At 55.1% G+C, this 14,111-nt stretch overlaps 2 protein-coding genes across 4 annotated transcripts; one reads left to right on the forward strand and one right to left on the reverse strand.

Moving 5' to 3' along the window:
* The first annotated feature begins 20 nt into the window (after nt 1-20).
* Nucleotides 21-11,685, forward strand: FCHSD1 (FCH and double SH3 domains 1). Of its 2 annotated transcripts, none has more exons than XM_082725317.1 (20): nt 21-123; nt 340-437; nt 1,035-1,080; nt 1,471-1,538; nt 1,869-2,025; nt 2,112-2,248; nt 2,344-2,407; nt 3,215-3,343; nt 3,827-3,949; nt 4,120-4,215; nt 4,536-4,661; nt 5,065-5,169; nt 5,359-5,520; nt 6,371-6,499; nt 6,585-6,668; nt 6,845-6,962; nt 7,079-7,299; nt 8,076-8,163; nt 9,194-9,249; nt 9,378-11,685. In XM_082725317.1, exons 1-20 carry the CDS (start codon nt 103-105, stop codon nt 9,441-9,443), a joined length of 2,094 nt encoding a protein of 697 aa, XP_082581443.1. In that variant the 5' UTR covers nt 21-102; the 3' UTR covers nt 9,444-11,685. The 2 variants fall into 2 exon arrangements, with proteins under 2 accessions (XP_082581443.1, XP_082581444.1); XM_082725318.1 differs by having other exon boundaries at nt 1,890-2,025.
* Nucleotides 9,896-14,097, reverse strand: RELL2 (RELT like 2). Of its 2 annotated transcripts, none has more exons than XM_082725321.1 (8): nt 13,267-14,097; nt 12,602-13,083; nt 12,142-12,207; nt 11,969-12,035; nt 11,342-11,527; nt 10,695-11,070; nt 10,534-10,567; nt 9,896-10,297 (listed from the first exon to the last, which is right to left on the reverse strand). In XM_082725321.1, exons 2-7 carry the CDS (start codon nt 12,783-12,785, stop codon nt 10,535-10,537), a joined length of 912 nt encoding a protein of 303 aa, XP_082581447.1. In that variant the 5' UTR covers nt 12,786-13,083; nt 13,267-14,097; the 3' UTR covers nt 9,896-10,297; nt 10,534. The 2 variants fall into 2 exon arrangements, with proteins under 2 accessions (XP_082581447.1, XP_082581448.1); XM_082725322.1 differs by having other exon boundaries at nt 12,602-12,849; nt 13,267-13,590.
* Between the last annotated feature and the right edge of the window lie 14 nt (nt 14,098-14,111).

A 14,111-nucleotide genomic window follows, 5' to 3' on the forward strand; every position in this document is an offset into this window, starting at 1 on the left:
GCGGGACGGGGCGGAGCTGAGCCAGGTCCGGGGCGGGGCTTTGGCGTGGGCGGGGCTTCCTCGAGTTCCGGAGTCGAGTCGCTTCCCTTGGCCGGAGCGGAGATGCAGCCGCCGCCCCGAAAAGTGAGCTTGGCCTGGGAATGGGGTCTCCTGGTGGGCTGGGGGAATGGTGGGAGTTGAGGAGGGCACCGGGCCCGCAGTGGGGGACCGGGGCCTAACCCTGAAGTAACCCAGGAAACACCCCAGTCCCTCCCCGGTCCCGCCCCCTCACCGCTCCCTGCGCGGAGTGTTTTTCAGGTCCCGGCGCCAGGGGTCTTCAACCTCTTGTTACCCCCGCAGGTGAAGCCGGCCCAGGAGGTGAAGCTTCGCTTCTTGGAGCAGCTGAACATCCTTCAGACCCGGCAGCAGAGGGAGGCGGATCTGCTGGAGGACATCAGGTAGCTTCGGATCCCTTCCACCATACCCCGACCTTTGCCGTTGCGCGCCCCTCCTCTCCTCGAACAGACCTCGGTCAGAGCTGGCCTGGGGAGGGGAAAGCAGGGGGTGAAAGGTTCTCCAAGATGCCCATTCCCGGCTCTCACTGTCGGCCTGGCTCTCCAGATACCGGTAGGGCTTATCCTTCCTCCTAACCCAACACACAGAAACACACAGGGACACTCTCTCAAACCCATTGACTCCACACCCCTCCCTCTGCCCCACAACCAAGCTTGGGGCAGAATCTCCCCTCCCTCTTCCAGACCTGTTGGAAGGCTGGACTGTATCCAGGCCCCCATTCGTCCTCACCTCCAAGTCCAAAGATGGTTCTCCAGAGGTGGGGAGGATCCTGCTGAGGCTCTGAACAATGAGGTGAGGTTGTTCTGGGTTGCGGCTGCCTGAGGTGATCTCAAGGACTCTCTCTCCAGTCTCATTCCTTCCTGATGTACTCACACTTTAGGTCTGGCTCCCCTCTTCTTCCTGCCCAGGCTGAGGAGACGATTGAGGGTGGGAGAACAGGACCAAACAGTGACACCATCCTGCCCCTTTAATCTTCATAGGTCCTACAGCAAACAGAGGGCAGCCATTGAACGAGAATATGGACAGGTATGGGACTCCTTTTCCTGGACTTTCTCTTTTGTTGTGGCCTCCTTTGCACATGGCATTCTTTTTCTGCACATACTCCTCTTCCGGCCCACAGCAATGGCCTTGAGTTAGGCAGACTGGTGTCAGATCTCTCATGCTACTTGTTGGCCGTGTGACCTTGGACAAGGTGCTTAGCCTTTCTTGGCCTCAATTTCTTTCTCTGTAGAATGAAATAATAATTATAACTTTATATAGGATTGTTGTAAGGATGAAATAGGTAAATCACTTAGCAAAGTGAGTGGCACATAATATGCATCTGATGAATAACGTTTATTATACCTGGATTTTATGTTCTCCCAGTTGTTGAGAGTCTTTGAAAGGTAACTGAGTCTGTGATGACTTTCCCACCAGGCACTTCAGAAACTGGCAGGGCCATTCCTGAAGAGAGAAGGGCACCGGAGTGGAGAGATGGACAGCAGGTGCGTCCCATGGATGGGGGTAGTTCAGGGGGCCTAGAAGGGGTGAGGAGCCCAACCCCTTTTTTTTGGGAATAAAGGGCCAGTGAGGGGAGAGGGCATGTGAGCTGCAGGTAGAGCTGACACAGCAGCCCGAGAGGAGCTGACCCAGCAAGGACACTGTGGGTGCAGGCGGAGGGCATGAGTGATCCTTGTGGCTGAGCTAATGTGCTGATCGATTGATAGGCTCCCAGACAAGGGGGAAGGGAAAGCACTGTGTCTCCTATGGTGTTGGGTTTGGTGGTGGGGGGGAGTGTCTCATGAAGCTTTGGAGTGCTCTCCTCCTCAACACAGACCTTCTCTGGGGAGAGGCAGGATGGTGTTTGGTGCCTGGCGCTGCCTGCTGGATGCCACCGTGGCTGGGGGCCAAGCCCGGCTCCAGGCGTCTGACCGATACCGTGACCTGGCAGGGGGCACAGGGCGGAGTGCCAAGGAGCAGGTGCTCAGGAAGGTATGGCTCAGTGGATGGGATGAAGGAAGAGCTGGCTTGGGGCAGAAAGTGGTCTGGGTCAGGACTCTGTGTGTACACACCCTTAGGGAGCAGAGAACCTCCAGAGGGCGCAAGCAGAGGTGCTGCAGTCTGTCCGGGAGCTGAGCCGAAGTCGGAAGCTGTATGGGCAGCGGGAACGTGTGTGGGCCTTGGCACAGGAGAAGGCGGCTGATGTCCAGGCTAGGTGGGGTCATGGGGAGTTGGGAAGCCTGACTGGGAGATGGGAGCCAAGGCACCACAGCTGAGCCTAACCTTGACTCCTCTCCCTTGCTTGCACAGACTGAACCGAAGTGACCACGGGCTCTTCCACACTCGGGCCAGTCTCCAGAAACTCAGCACCAAGGTTTGGGGGGATGTGGACATGAGTGGAGATGGGAAAGAGGTGGGCAGAGTAGTCTAGTGGTTTGGAACCCAAGGGCATAAATCTGAGAGACTGAGATGAATCCAGGCTTCCCTACATCCTCAGTGTGAGACCCTGGTTAACTTGATCTCTCGGAGTTTCATGTTCTTCATCTGTAATGCGGAAATAGTACATTTCTTTTTTATTTCTTTACCATGCATTTACTGAGGACTCTGTGCCTTCAGAGTCTGGTGAGGGGCAGATAGATAGTAAGTAAAGAAACAATCAGATTAAGTGAAAACAAAACAAGGTGCATGGTAAAGGGTTAATAGGGTGTAATTTAGAGAGAAAAGCTATCTGAACACATGGCCTGAATGGCAAGAAGCAGCCAGCCATGCAAAGATCTAGGGGAAGAACATTCCAGGGAGAGGAAATGGTGGCTCTGAGGAAGCAGAGGCTCTGAGGTGGGAATAGCTTTGTGGGCTTTGAGAAATAGAAAGAAGGTCAGTGTGGCTGGAGCACTCTGAGCAGGGGGACAGGCACTCTGAAAACGGGTCAGAGAGATTGCAGGGGCCAGCTCTTGTTGCACCTGGCAAGCCACAGTAAGGAGCAGTGAGATTTTATTTTAAATGGACATAGATGCCACTAGAGCATTTCAAGCTGGAGTTGTTGAGTGTGCAATATGTTTAGTGTAGCACCAGGTGCACAGTAAGCACTCAATAATATGAGAATCCATGCTGGATCTGGGTTGGCCTTGGAAGGACCCCACGGGTCCAGGGCTTCCTGTTAACACCTGTTTTCTCCTCCTAGCTCTCTGCCCAGTCAGCCCAGTACTCCCAGCAGCTGAGAGCAGCCCGCAATGAGTACCTGCTCAACTTGGTGGCCACCAATGCCCACCTTGACCACTACTACCAGGAGGAGTTGCCAGCCCTGCTCAAGGCCAGTCCCAGCCCAGATAGTCCTGCCTCTTGGCACAAGGGGTGAGGGGGTGTTGTGTGGGAGAGCCTCTCCTTGCTTCCTACCACCGTCAGGCTAGGTGGTGCTAAGGTCCCAGCCTGCTTTGAGTGGCTAGAAGTTACATCCTTTAGTTCTGGTTTGGGTTTGTCTTCTAGCTGGCTACATGACATTTTTGCAGAACACTTAGCCTCTCTGAACACCTAGTTGCCTCATTAGGGACAATTTTTGTTCTGCCTACTTTATAAGACTAATGGGGCTCAGGCGAGAGAATGGATATGAAAATGCTTTTTAGACTGTTAAGGTCTATGCATACATGAGGGCCTATTATTAGAAGCAGTAAAATGTCTCATTTCTTCCCTCTTTCCAATTCCTCATGCCCATCACCCATCTGAACCTGGGCAGAGAGCTTGCTTTGCAATAGATGCTGGGGGAAGGGTGGGGTCACGATCTTGGGGTTCTCTCCAGGCCCTGGTCAGTGAGCTGTTGGAACACTTGAGGGACCCCTTGACCTTGCTAAGCCGCACTGAGCTGGAAGCTGCAGAGATGGCCCTGGAGCATGCCCGCCGTGGAGGGCAGGCAACCTCCCAGGTGAGGGCCGTGCCCTATACGAGCTTCTCAGGGATCTCCTTCACCCTGCTCTTCAATACAGACCACCCACTGTGTATCTGTCCCTTTGATTTTCACCTGTCCTTTTTCCGAGAGGGGCTGGGGATAGGCTCACTCTGTGAGTGACTAGTTTGACCTTTTCTAACCCCCAGGTAAGCTGGGAGGAGGATCTGAAGCTCTTTCTTCAGGAACCTGGAGTATTTTCCCCCACACCACCTCAGGAGTTTCAGCCTGCAGGGACTGATCAGGTGAGACTTCTCTCTTCATTGGAAGCCAACCACCTGTAAAGGGGACTGTGGTTTAGGCCTACTCCCTCATCACCCTTGTCCTGATTAGTGACTGTTAAACTGTGGAGAAGGGGTTTCAGGACTCTAGTTCCTCTTCCTTCTTCCTCTTTCCCATTTTGGGGACTCTCTGTGTGTCTCTGTCCACAGGAATGCACACCTATGCCCTCACCTCTTGTCCCTGTCGCTGGAGAAGGTTAGGACAGGGAGAAGGAAACAAGAAGGGACTGTAAAGAAGCAACATCAGTTCCTCCTCTCAGCATCTGTGTACACTCTTCACATAGGTTTGCACCCTGGAGCTGGAGGGGGATGCAGGAGGCATGGCGGGGGACCGTAGCCTGGAGAAAGAGGTTCAGCGCTGGACGAGCCGAGCTGCCCGAGACTACAAGATCCAGAACCATGGGCATCGGGTGAGGTGGGGGGTGCAGGTGTTGTGGGTGGGTGGGAAGCGCTGAGAGATGAGGACTCCGGAGTCAGTGGGGGATGTCATAGGGCTGCATGCAGGAGAGGAAGGAAAGGGATTTTAGCGCAATAGTGTGGCACAGTGGTTAAGAGCCCAGTTTTCAGAGCTATACCCACCTGGGTTCGAATCCTGCTCGCTTGTTTTCTCATTATGAAACCCTGAGTAAGGGAGTGACTTAACCTCTCTGGACTTCAGTTTCCTTATTGTGAAGTGACGGCTAATAACAGTCCCCACTGCATGAGGATGATTAAATGACATAATACATGCAAAGCAAGTAGCAAAGTGCCAGTCCATAGTAAGTTGTCTGCATAGTGTTTCCACCCACCCCTGTTCTCTGCTTTTCCAACCAGGTGCTGCAGCGGCTGGAGCAGAGGCGACAGCAGGCCCCAGGGCGGGAGGCGCCAGGTCTAGAACAGCGGCTGCAGGAAGTGAGGGAGAGCATCCGGCGGGCACAGGTGAGCCATAGCCCTGTTCCTGGGACCCCTGAGATCCCACCTGCTCACACAACACCTTCCTCCTGTCCAGCTACGTGGTGGGGAGCAGGGAGGTGGGAGGTAGAAGGTGGACATGTTTGGGATGGCTCCACTCACCGGCCAAAGGCAGGCCCATCCATGACCTTGGTTGATCTCTCTTCCCCATGCCAGGTGAGCCAGGTGAAGGGGGCTGCCCGGCTGGCCCTGCTCCAAGGAGCTGGCCTGGATGTGCAGCGCTGGCTGAAGCCAGCCATGACCCAGGCGCAGGATGAGGTAGAGCAGGAGCGACGGCTCAGTGAGGCCCGGCTGTCCCAGAGGGACCTCTCTCCCACGGTGAGTACCCTTTGCTCCCTACCCCTCTACACCCGGGAGGATAAAGGGTAGATCTCCCCAGAGGAGGGCAGACCCGATAAAATGGGCATCCCAATAGTACTGAAGTCAAAGAGGTTGTTATGAGGCTGGAATGAAGAACGTATACTTTTTTGCATAGTTTGTAGCACGGAGTGCTCTCAGTGAAATTTTATCGTGACTATAGGATAGCAGTTATGAACTAAGGTTCTGAGTATGGACTCTAAGTGGTTTACGCGCCAGCCACTCCACTTATTACTAGCTGTGTGGTCTTGGAAAGTGACTTAACATTTCTGAGCCTCAGTTTTCTTACAAGTAAAATGAAGTAGGTGGCTCAGTCAGTTAAGGGTCTGAGTCTTGATTTCAGCTTAGGTCATGATCTTAGGGTTGTGAGATTAAGCCCTGCATCAGGCTCCATGCTCAGTATGGAGTCGGCTTTCCTCTCTCCTTCTCCCCCTGCTCTGCCCGCCCCATGCATGTGCACATGCATGTGTGTACCCTTTCTCTCAATTAAATAAAATCTTTTTAAAACAGTTGAAAAGTAGGTAAAACGAGATGATATAGTTATGCAAAATATCAGCGGGTTATTGTGAAGTTGCGATGAGGTGCTATACATAAGATGTTAAGTGTTGTTCCTGGCCCATGGTAGGCACTCAGTACTGGAATTCTGCAATTGTTGTTTGTGTTACCCTGCTCTGTGGTGATTTTGCTTGTGATACATGGTGGACAGATGTAGTGATCTATTGGTGTTCTTTAAGGGTAGAATGGAGGAGTGGGGATTAAAATGGGTACTTGAGAGTGGGCCCCCCAGTGATGTCTGTTCTCTGTCCCCCAGGCTGAGGATGCTGAGCTCTCTGACTTTGAGGAATGTGAGGAGACAGGGGAGCTCTTTGAGGAGCCTGCCCCTGTAGCCTTGGCCACCAGGCCCCTCCCCTGCCCAGCACATGTGGTGTTCAGCTATCAGGTATCAGGTGGGCATGGGGTTGAGGACCTCAGAGAAGAGGGGATGGGAGACAGCCATGTCCTGAATTCTTCCTTGTGGGGCCCAGGCAGGGCATGAGGATGAGCTGACCATCACAGAGGGCGAGTGGCTGGAGGTCATAGAAGAGGGAGATGCTGATGAATGGGTCAAGGTGGGTATGGACCATAGGTTCTGACCTTGGCGGTGGGAGGGGGGTGTGGCAGTGGGAAGAACTTCTCTGTGGCTTGCAAGGACCCAGCCAGACAAAGCTAGAAGCCTGAGGAGGAGGGCTAGGGCCATGGGCTACTGAGTCAAGTCTGCTCTCTGTTCACATTGCTGCGTGAATAGGCTCGAAACCAGCACGGCGAGGTAGGCTTTGTCCCTGAGCGGTATCTCAACTTCCCGGACCTCTCCTTCCCTGAGAGTGGCCACGACAGTGACAATCCCTCAGGGGTAGAGCCCACAGGTAAGAATGGGAAATTCTGGGTCAGGGGTCCTTGAGTCGTGGTGGCCCTGAGGTGTCATGACCCAGGGAACTACTCCCCATCAACTCCCCTCACCACCTCTCCTGGGCTTCTGCAGCCTTCCTGGCCCGTGCCCTATACAGCTACACAGGACAGAGTGCAGAGGAGCTGAGCTTTCCAGAGGGGGCGCTTATCCGCCTGCTGCCCCGGGCCCAGGATGGAGTGGATGATGGCTTCTGGAGAGGAGAATTCGGGGGCCATGTGGGGGTTTTCCCCTCCCTGTTAGTGGAGGAGCTGCTTGGTCCCCCAGAACCCCCTGAACTCTTAGACCCTGAACAGGTGAGGCTTCCTTCTCCCTGGGTCCCCAGGCTTCTCTGAGTTGAGCCTCCCACTCCAATGAGGCCCCATATTCATCTTAATGCCCCCTTCCTTCTCCTGGTTTACTTTGTACATTGGCTTGGACCTCCCAATCTCCTTTGGCTGGGCAGAGAAGAGGGAAACTTAGGCAGTTTTCCCTAAGAGTTTGGTGGTCCTACTTTAGCGCTAGATCTGAGTTTAGATTCATACTGCATTGCTGTGGGCAGTGATATAAGCTTGGTGCTTACTTGTCATCTGGGAAAACTGGGGTAATAATACCTACTTCAGCAGCCCAACCCTCGTGTCTAGAGATATGGAGGTAAAGCCCTTAGCACAGTGACCCAGAGGAGGTCGTTTAATATATGGTACCTACTCTTACAGCAGGAAGAGCCTAGGAGAGGGAGTCAGGAGAGCTGGGTTCTAGTTGGGACTCTCCAACTAACAGGCTCCATGCTTTTCAATAGATGGCTTAACCTGAGTCTCATCTCTACAAGAAATCATAAAACAAAACTCCCTACTTCATGGGATGATGTAAGGAATTAATTAGTGAGCATATGTGAAGTGCTAACAGAATGTCTGGGACATAGTACCTATTGGCTATGGAAGTGTGTATTAGCTAAAGCCCCCAGGTGTGTAGAAGCATTTCCCTGCTGTCCAAATCAAGGAGGATGGGACAGGAATTGTAGATGAGATGAGAGGAAAAGGTGATGAAACCTTCCTGTGTGCCAGGAATAACCCGGTGTGCCCCTCGTTCCCAGATGCTGCCATCCCCTTCTCCTCCTAGCTTCTCACCTCCTGTGCCCACCTCTGCCTTGGAGGGAGCCCCTGCATCTGCGCTGCCTGTGGGTGAGTAGAGGGCACTGGGGGCCCTGGGAGGGAAAGAGGCAGGAGGAGAAAGGTTGCCCTTGGCTTCTCTGCCTGCCCTCAGGAACCTCCTCCATCAGGCTCACAGAATCAGGATGGTGAGAAGAGCTTGGGCTTTGGAGGGGAGGCAAGTGCATCGTTGAGACTTTGCATATGACTTCCCAATGTGTGGTTTGGGGCGGAATATTTAACCTGCCTGGGCCTTTACAGGGTGAGGAGAAAGGTCCCTACTTCACTGAGTTGTTGTGAGGGTTAGGAGGATGGGCCTAGGGGTGCCTGGGTGGCTCGGTCGTTAAGCGTCTGCCTTCTGCTCAGGTCATGATCCCAGAGTCCCGAGATCAAGCCCCGCATCAGGCTACCTGCTGAGCCTGCGTCTCCCTCTCCCACTCCCCCGCTTATGTTCCCTCTTTAGATATCTCTTTGTCGAATAAATAAATAAAATCTTAAAAAAAAAAAAAAAGGATGGGCCTAGCATTGTGCCTGGCACATAGTATGCATGCCTGCAGTAGCTGTTTCCTCATGAAGGTTATTTTACAAATCAGCCAGCTTTTCCCACTATGCATCCTCTGCCTTTAATGTTCTTGAATCCTGCAAACACTTTGGTTTGTGTCATCATTTTCCTTCTTGGAATGCCCACCTTTTCTAAAACCTTCTCGTACTTCTACTTTCTTCACAGAGCTTCCCTCCCTGTGACCATTTTCTGTATCTCCTGCTCCAGCCCCTATAGTTCACTTTGAATGATTTAGCACAATCATTCATTGTGTTTGTTGGTTTTTCACTACTGGGTTCCTGACAGCCACTGGGAATGGGGGTGCTGTGAATCCCATCGCCCCCTCTCAGCAGGTGCCAAGTAAGTGCTGAGGATGGATAGATCAGTGGATCTTGTGGCTCTAAGACTAGGGACTATTCGTTAATTCATCAAATATTTACAGAGTTCCACTGTTCTAAGTGCTGGAGATGCAGCGATGAACAAAACAAAGCCTGAAGACTGACTTGTGGCTCTTGTTTGCAGACCAAGATCTGGACTGCCCTGGACCCCTGGACATGATGGTACCTCGACTTAGGCCGGTACGGGTTCCTCCCTTGGAGGAGATTGTGTCATTCCAACATGTCCTGTTTTGTCTGCGGGGCTGAGGGAATGGACAGGGATATCCCCAAGGGAGGGTTCTGGAGCTCTGATTCTGTGTTCTCTACAGATGCGTCCACCACCTCCCCCACCAGCTAAAGCCCCAGATCCTGGCCACCCAGATTCTCTCACCTGAAGCCAGGGGGATTGCTGTCCCCCAGTGATGCTGCTGTCCCTATACCCAAGATGTCAGAGAACACCCCCTCTATGATCTGGAGTAATAACACAGCCAAAAGCTGGAGTTTCCCCCATTTCCACTCTTACCTCCAGGGGTAGAAACTTTCCCTCTCCCCATTTCCAGAGCTGGAACTCATTCCTCTCCCCCCATCACACTTCTGCTATCTCTAAGGCTGGAACTATCCCTCTATCTTCTGCCACCGCCCCATCTCTAGGGTGGTAAAATGGATTGTGAAATCTCTGGGGCTGGAACCCATCTTCCAAAGTCTTGAGTGGCTCCAGCCCATCTGTGTCTCCACCCTGACTCTGTGACGCAGTCCACTGGGTCTGTGACCCATGGCCACTGGGGTTGGGGGCTGAGACAGGAGCAGGCCTGTCAAAAGGAGCTGGAGCCAGTATGCAACACAGCTGTAATGGTCTGAGCGGATTTATTGACAGTGAATAAAGGGCACTAAGCCCAAGCCAGGGCCTGGACCTCTTTTGCCAAGAGGGCAGGGGACCTAAGGTGCTATTGCTTTAGGGGCCCACCAAGGGCAGGGGCCTGCTCCCAGCTGCCACACTCTAGCAAATGGAGCGAGGTAATGGGGAAGGGGTCAGGCAGCCTGTTGGCAGGCAGGGGAAGTGAAAGAGACTGAGGGATGGGGTTGAGACTTCTCCCGAGGTCCCCCAGCCTGAGGCCATGCAACTCCAGATGGAAGTAGAGCTGGTTCCTCAGGTGGGGGGCAGTGCTGTCCAGTGGGGAGGAGGGCCTTCATGCCCACCCACCCCCTGGCCCTGCCAGCTGGTAGTCCATCAGCACACTGAAGAAGGAGGCTTGGAGGAGAGGAAGGGTAACAGTGTTGCTTTCTATTTAGGATGTGCCTCAGCTTTTCCCCTGGGGGCTGCAGGACCTTCCCTGTCTGCTGGAGCACATGCCTGCTCCCCACCACTAAACCAAAGAATTTGCAGCAAAGGCCATCCTGGGGAGTACAGTGAACTAATGGGCTTAGGTGGTGTAAGTAGGGGGTGGGAAGATGAGATTATCTGATTTGGGGCCCAGGCAGACTCACCTCACATACCCCCTGCTCCCCGTGGTGGGGACACCTGTGAGAGAGAAGTGGTCAATAATGGGAGAACAGGATGTGGGTCCAATCAGTGCTACCTCCCCCTGCCCCCAGGGTAGGAGGCAGTAAGAGCTGAGCCCACCATAGCCATGCCCAGGCCTTCATACCTGGTGATCTGAGGTGTCCAGTTTGCTTGACTGTCCAATTGCCTCTCGACTGGCCAGTCCTGGGCTTGAGCCCTTCTCTCCAGCCCCAGGAATGGGCTCTGTGGAGGCTCTAGGGTTCCCCTCAAGTGCACAAGGGACTAGGCTGCCATCCCTGAGTCCTCCATTCTGCACTGGGGGACTGGCAAGGCCCGGGGGCTGTGGCCTTTCAGGGGGCACACTCTCAATGGCAGGTGTCCCTGCCCTGGGCTGCCCTCCCCCAGACCCCTGACTACCCCCTGTGTCCTGCCCTCCACCAGACCCCCAGCTCCTGTCCGTGGGAGAGCCATCACGATGCTCATGTAGCCCATAGCGCTTCTCAATGTGTGTCACCCGGAACCTGGGAAGGGAGGGAACACTGGGGCTTAAGACCACAACTCAGAGACTGCTAGGCTTCCCCCCAACCAGGGACATCTGGGTTTCATGGTCACTTCCCTCTGGCCTGGGGGAAGGGGGGAGACTTCCCCAGATTATGGGGCATATGTACAGCCTGACTTCTGCTGTAGCTCACTGTCTAGGAGAACAGAGCTGGGGCCCACCTTTGGAGTCAGGTGCCTGATCACTGGGGCTCCCACCTCAAACTCCCTTTCTCTGGGGCTTTCTGTCCCCACCTGCCCACAGAGAACACGGTGGTCTCTCCAGGCCGGGGGCGGCTCTTTCCTTCCTTGGAGCGTCCCTGACGAACAAGCGGGGGCCTCTTGTTGCGGCTGCAGTGGATACAAGGGGCTGCAGAGCCCAGATGCACTGTGTGATGATGGGAAGGGGCTCCATCTTGCAGGCTGGAGGTGGCATCCACGCTGGACGATAGGGAAGAAGGGAGCACAAGTGACACTACCATTTCCTTTCCTTTTCCATTTGTGTCTGTTCTTTCAGCTTCTTAAACCCCCAGATGCCTCGCTTTCCCCAGGCCCCAGCACTCTTGTATTTATCTAATAAACACAATATTCAGATTTTAGTCATCATGTGTTCTCTTTCCCAGGGTTGTTTGCTAAAAAGAGGGCAATGTTTAACCCAAAGGAATGGCACAAGGGATAAATGTCAGGCTTGATGATATCCAGATGGGAAGTATGGTTTGAAGGACTCAGATTTCTAGAAAACTTCTTTCTTCTTATAGGCTAGCCAGCTTTGCCTCCCTCCCGGCCCCCCAGACATGCGAGGACATTGGGAAAGGATTATGCTGGAGGAGAGGGTACTCTCCAAGGCAAGCTAAGTCATGCTGGCCCTTGTTTCCAGCTCACCTGGACAGCTGCACTGTCCCTTCTCCTTCACTGTCCCCCAGCATCTCCTTCAAGGCCTCAGCATTGGCTGAGGGGAGAAGGGAAAGAGGGAGTCAGTGGAGGTGGAGGTCAGGGCAAGAGAAAGTTGAGCAGGGGTCAAGGGCGGGGAGAGTAAATGGCCAGCCTACACCCACCTTCATTTTGGATGATGCAGCGAACAATCCTCTCTACGGTGTCCTCATTCATGTCATCGTCTTCAGCTGAAGGATGAGAGGTTGGCAAGGAAGCAGGAAGTGAGTCAGCTTTGGGTGGACATTACCTGGTGGCTTCTGTGGCTTACTGCTCAAGACCTATCCCTTTGTCTATTTGCCATCATGCTGGATGTTAGCATTTGGGGGCCAGGGCAGAAAAGATGGGAAAGTCAGTGGGAGTCCAAGACTATCAACAGTGGGCCCTTCCCACCCATGCTGCCTTTCCTAGGCTTGCTTTCAGGGTGGTGTCATCCCAGTTGCTGACTCAAGAAAGCATCATTAAGCCTCCTTAAGGCTTGGTCAGGATTTGGCCTGGGTCTCTCGATCAGGAAGTCAGAAAGAGGTATGGGGTGAAGGAAATGGGAGGAAGGTGACTGAGCCGGGTTCTAGGCTCCTCACTCACGGGGCTGGAGCTGGGCATCGTCGGGCTCCGAGCCCCTCGACGTGCGGCAGCGGTAGCCCTTCTTCTTGAGCACGTGGCAGATCATGAAGCCTACGAGGCCCATGAGGAAGAAGACCAGCACAAGCAGGAAGAGCATGTATAGCCCATGTTGGGGCGGCTCCAGGTCAGGCTGTGGTTCCGACATGAGGCCCTGGGGGGCGAGCGCGGCGCCAGGGCGCCTCCTGGGGGTAGGGGGCAGCAGCTAGGGACTGGGGGAGGGATAGGAATTCGGTCCTCAGGACCCGAAACCGACGAGCCTCTGAGGTCCGGCCCCACCCCCCCTACCCAACCAAGGAGCTGTCCGTGCCAGGGGTGCTGGTCCGGGGCAGGGGTGCCAGACGGTGGCTGCGCAAGCCCTCTTCCACGACCCTGATCCTGCTTCCCCGACGCCCAGAGCGTTCCCCTTTCCAGCTTGTCCTGAGCTTCCGTCCCTCCCAAGGACACTGCAGAGCGAGATGGGACGGAATTCTCAGGCGGCCGGCGCAAGAATCGCGCCTGAGTCAGCGTCCGCACCTCCTCCGCGTGGGCCTGAGCCAGGCCTTTGCAACCCCCTCCCCTGCCTGTATTCCCGCACAACGCCACCCCTTTCGTTTCCTCCCATCCTGACCACTTGGCCCACTCGGTACCGGTGGCTTGATTCTGGTTCCGGCTCCGGCTCGGGTTCCGGCTCCAGGGACGTCCTAGTCCGGCTTAGGGCCCCCGACGCCCTCCCGGCGCTCATCCCTTGCTTCTTCCCCCTCCCCCCCTCGCCGCCTCACCGGCTCCGGGCTCTGGCTGCAGATACCGGTGCCGCGGCAGGCGGGGGGAGGGAAGGATGAAGAGGGATGCGGGCTGGTTGGGAGCGGCGGCTGGCTCCGGACAACTCCGGCTGTGGGAAGGGGAAGGAAATGGGGATGGGGGGGGGGGGCGCCGCCGCAGCCGCCCTAGGTTCCCAAATGCCTTCTCCAGTCGCCAGCCCGGGACCAGGGGGCGGAGCGCAGGTGTGCGGGGCGGAGAGAGAGAGCCTTGCGTGCTTGTGAGCGCAAGTGTGGGGCGCGCGTGACTGCGCCGCCCCCCTCCGCCCCCCCCCGGGGAGAGTGTGCGGCGCCGAGTCAGAGTTCAGGTGGGGAGGACAGGCAGTCAGAACAAAGTGCTCTCCACTGTTCTATCCCGCATGCTTGGCTCATCTCCTGCCCTCAGATGCCTCGATCTGCTGGATAGCCAGGAATCTTCCCACCGGACCACGGGAAGCTGGCTTTCTGCACCGGAGAGGGACGGAGTGGCGGTTCTTCGGAATCTCCTAGACTGGTGACAATGGCCTGCGCCCCGTTTGGGGCAGCTGGCTGGACGAGATGTCTCGGATTCCCGAGGATCTGACCCCTGCCCCGGAGGAGATGACCCTCGCATCCTAGAACCGATGCTACCGGTCCTCTGCAGAGCGTAGATGCTAACGCTCCGGAACCTAGAAGGGCGAAGCCAAGCGAGGGGCGGA

Source organism: Mustela nivalis (assembly GCF_964662115.1).
Source record: "Mustela nivalis genome assembly, chromosome: 3".
Taxonomy (NCBI): domain Eukaryota; kingdom Metazoa; phylum Chordata; class Mammalia; order Carnivora; family Mustelidae; genus Mustela; species Mustela nivalis.

What these genes read in the sequence shown, in the direction of transcription:
- FCHSD1 (XM_082725317.1), top strand. Translation starts at nt 103, where the DNA reads ATGCAGCCGCCGCCCCGAAAA. An exon ending in TGCAGCCGCCGCCCCGAAAA is followed by an intron (nt 124 to 339) that starts GTGAGCTTGGCC and finishes TTACCCCCGCAG; the next exon opens with GTGAAGCCGGCCCAGGAGGT. An exon ending in AACTCTTAGACCCTGAACAG is followed by an intron (nt 7,300 to 8,075) that starts GTGAGGCTTCCT and finishes CCTCGTTCCCAG; the next exon opens with ATGCTGCCATCCCCTTCTCC.
- RELL2 (XM_082725321.1), bottom strand. Translation starts at nt 12,785, where the DNA reads ATGTCGGAACCACAGCCTGACCTGGAGCCGCCCCAACATGGGCTATAC. An exon ending in CGATGCCCAGCTCCAGCCCC is followed by an intron (nt 12,208 to 12,601) that starts GTGAGTGAGGAG and finishes CTCATCCTTCAG; the next exon opens with CTGAAGACGATGACATGAAT. An exon ending in ACCGTGTTCTCTGTGGGCAG is followed by an intron (nt 11,071 to 11,341) that starts GTGGGGACAGAA and finishes CTCCCTTCCCAG; the next exon opens with GTTCCGGGTGACACACATTG.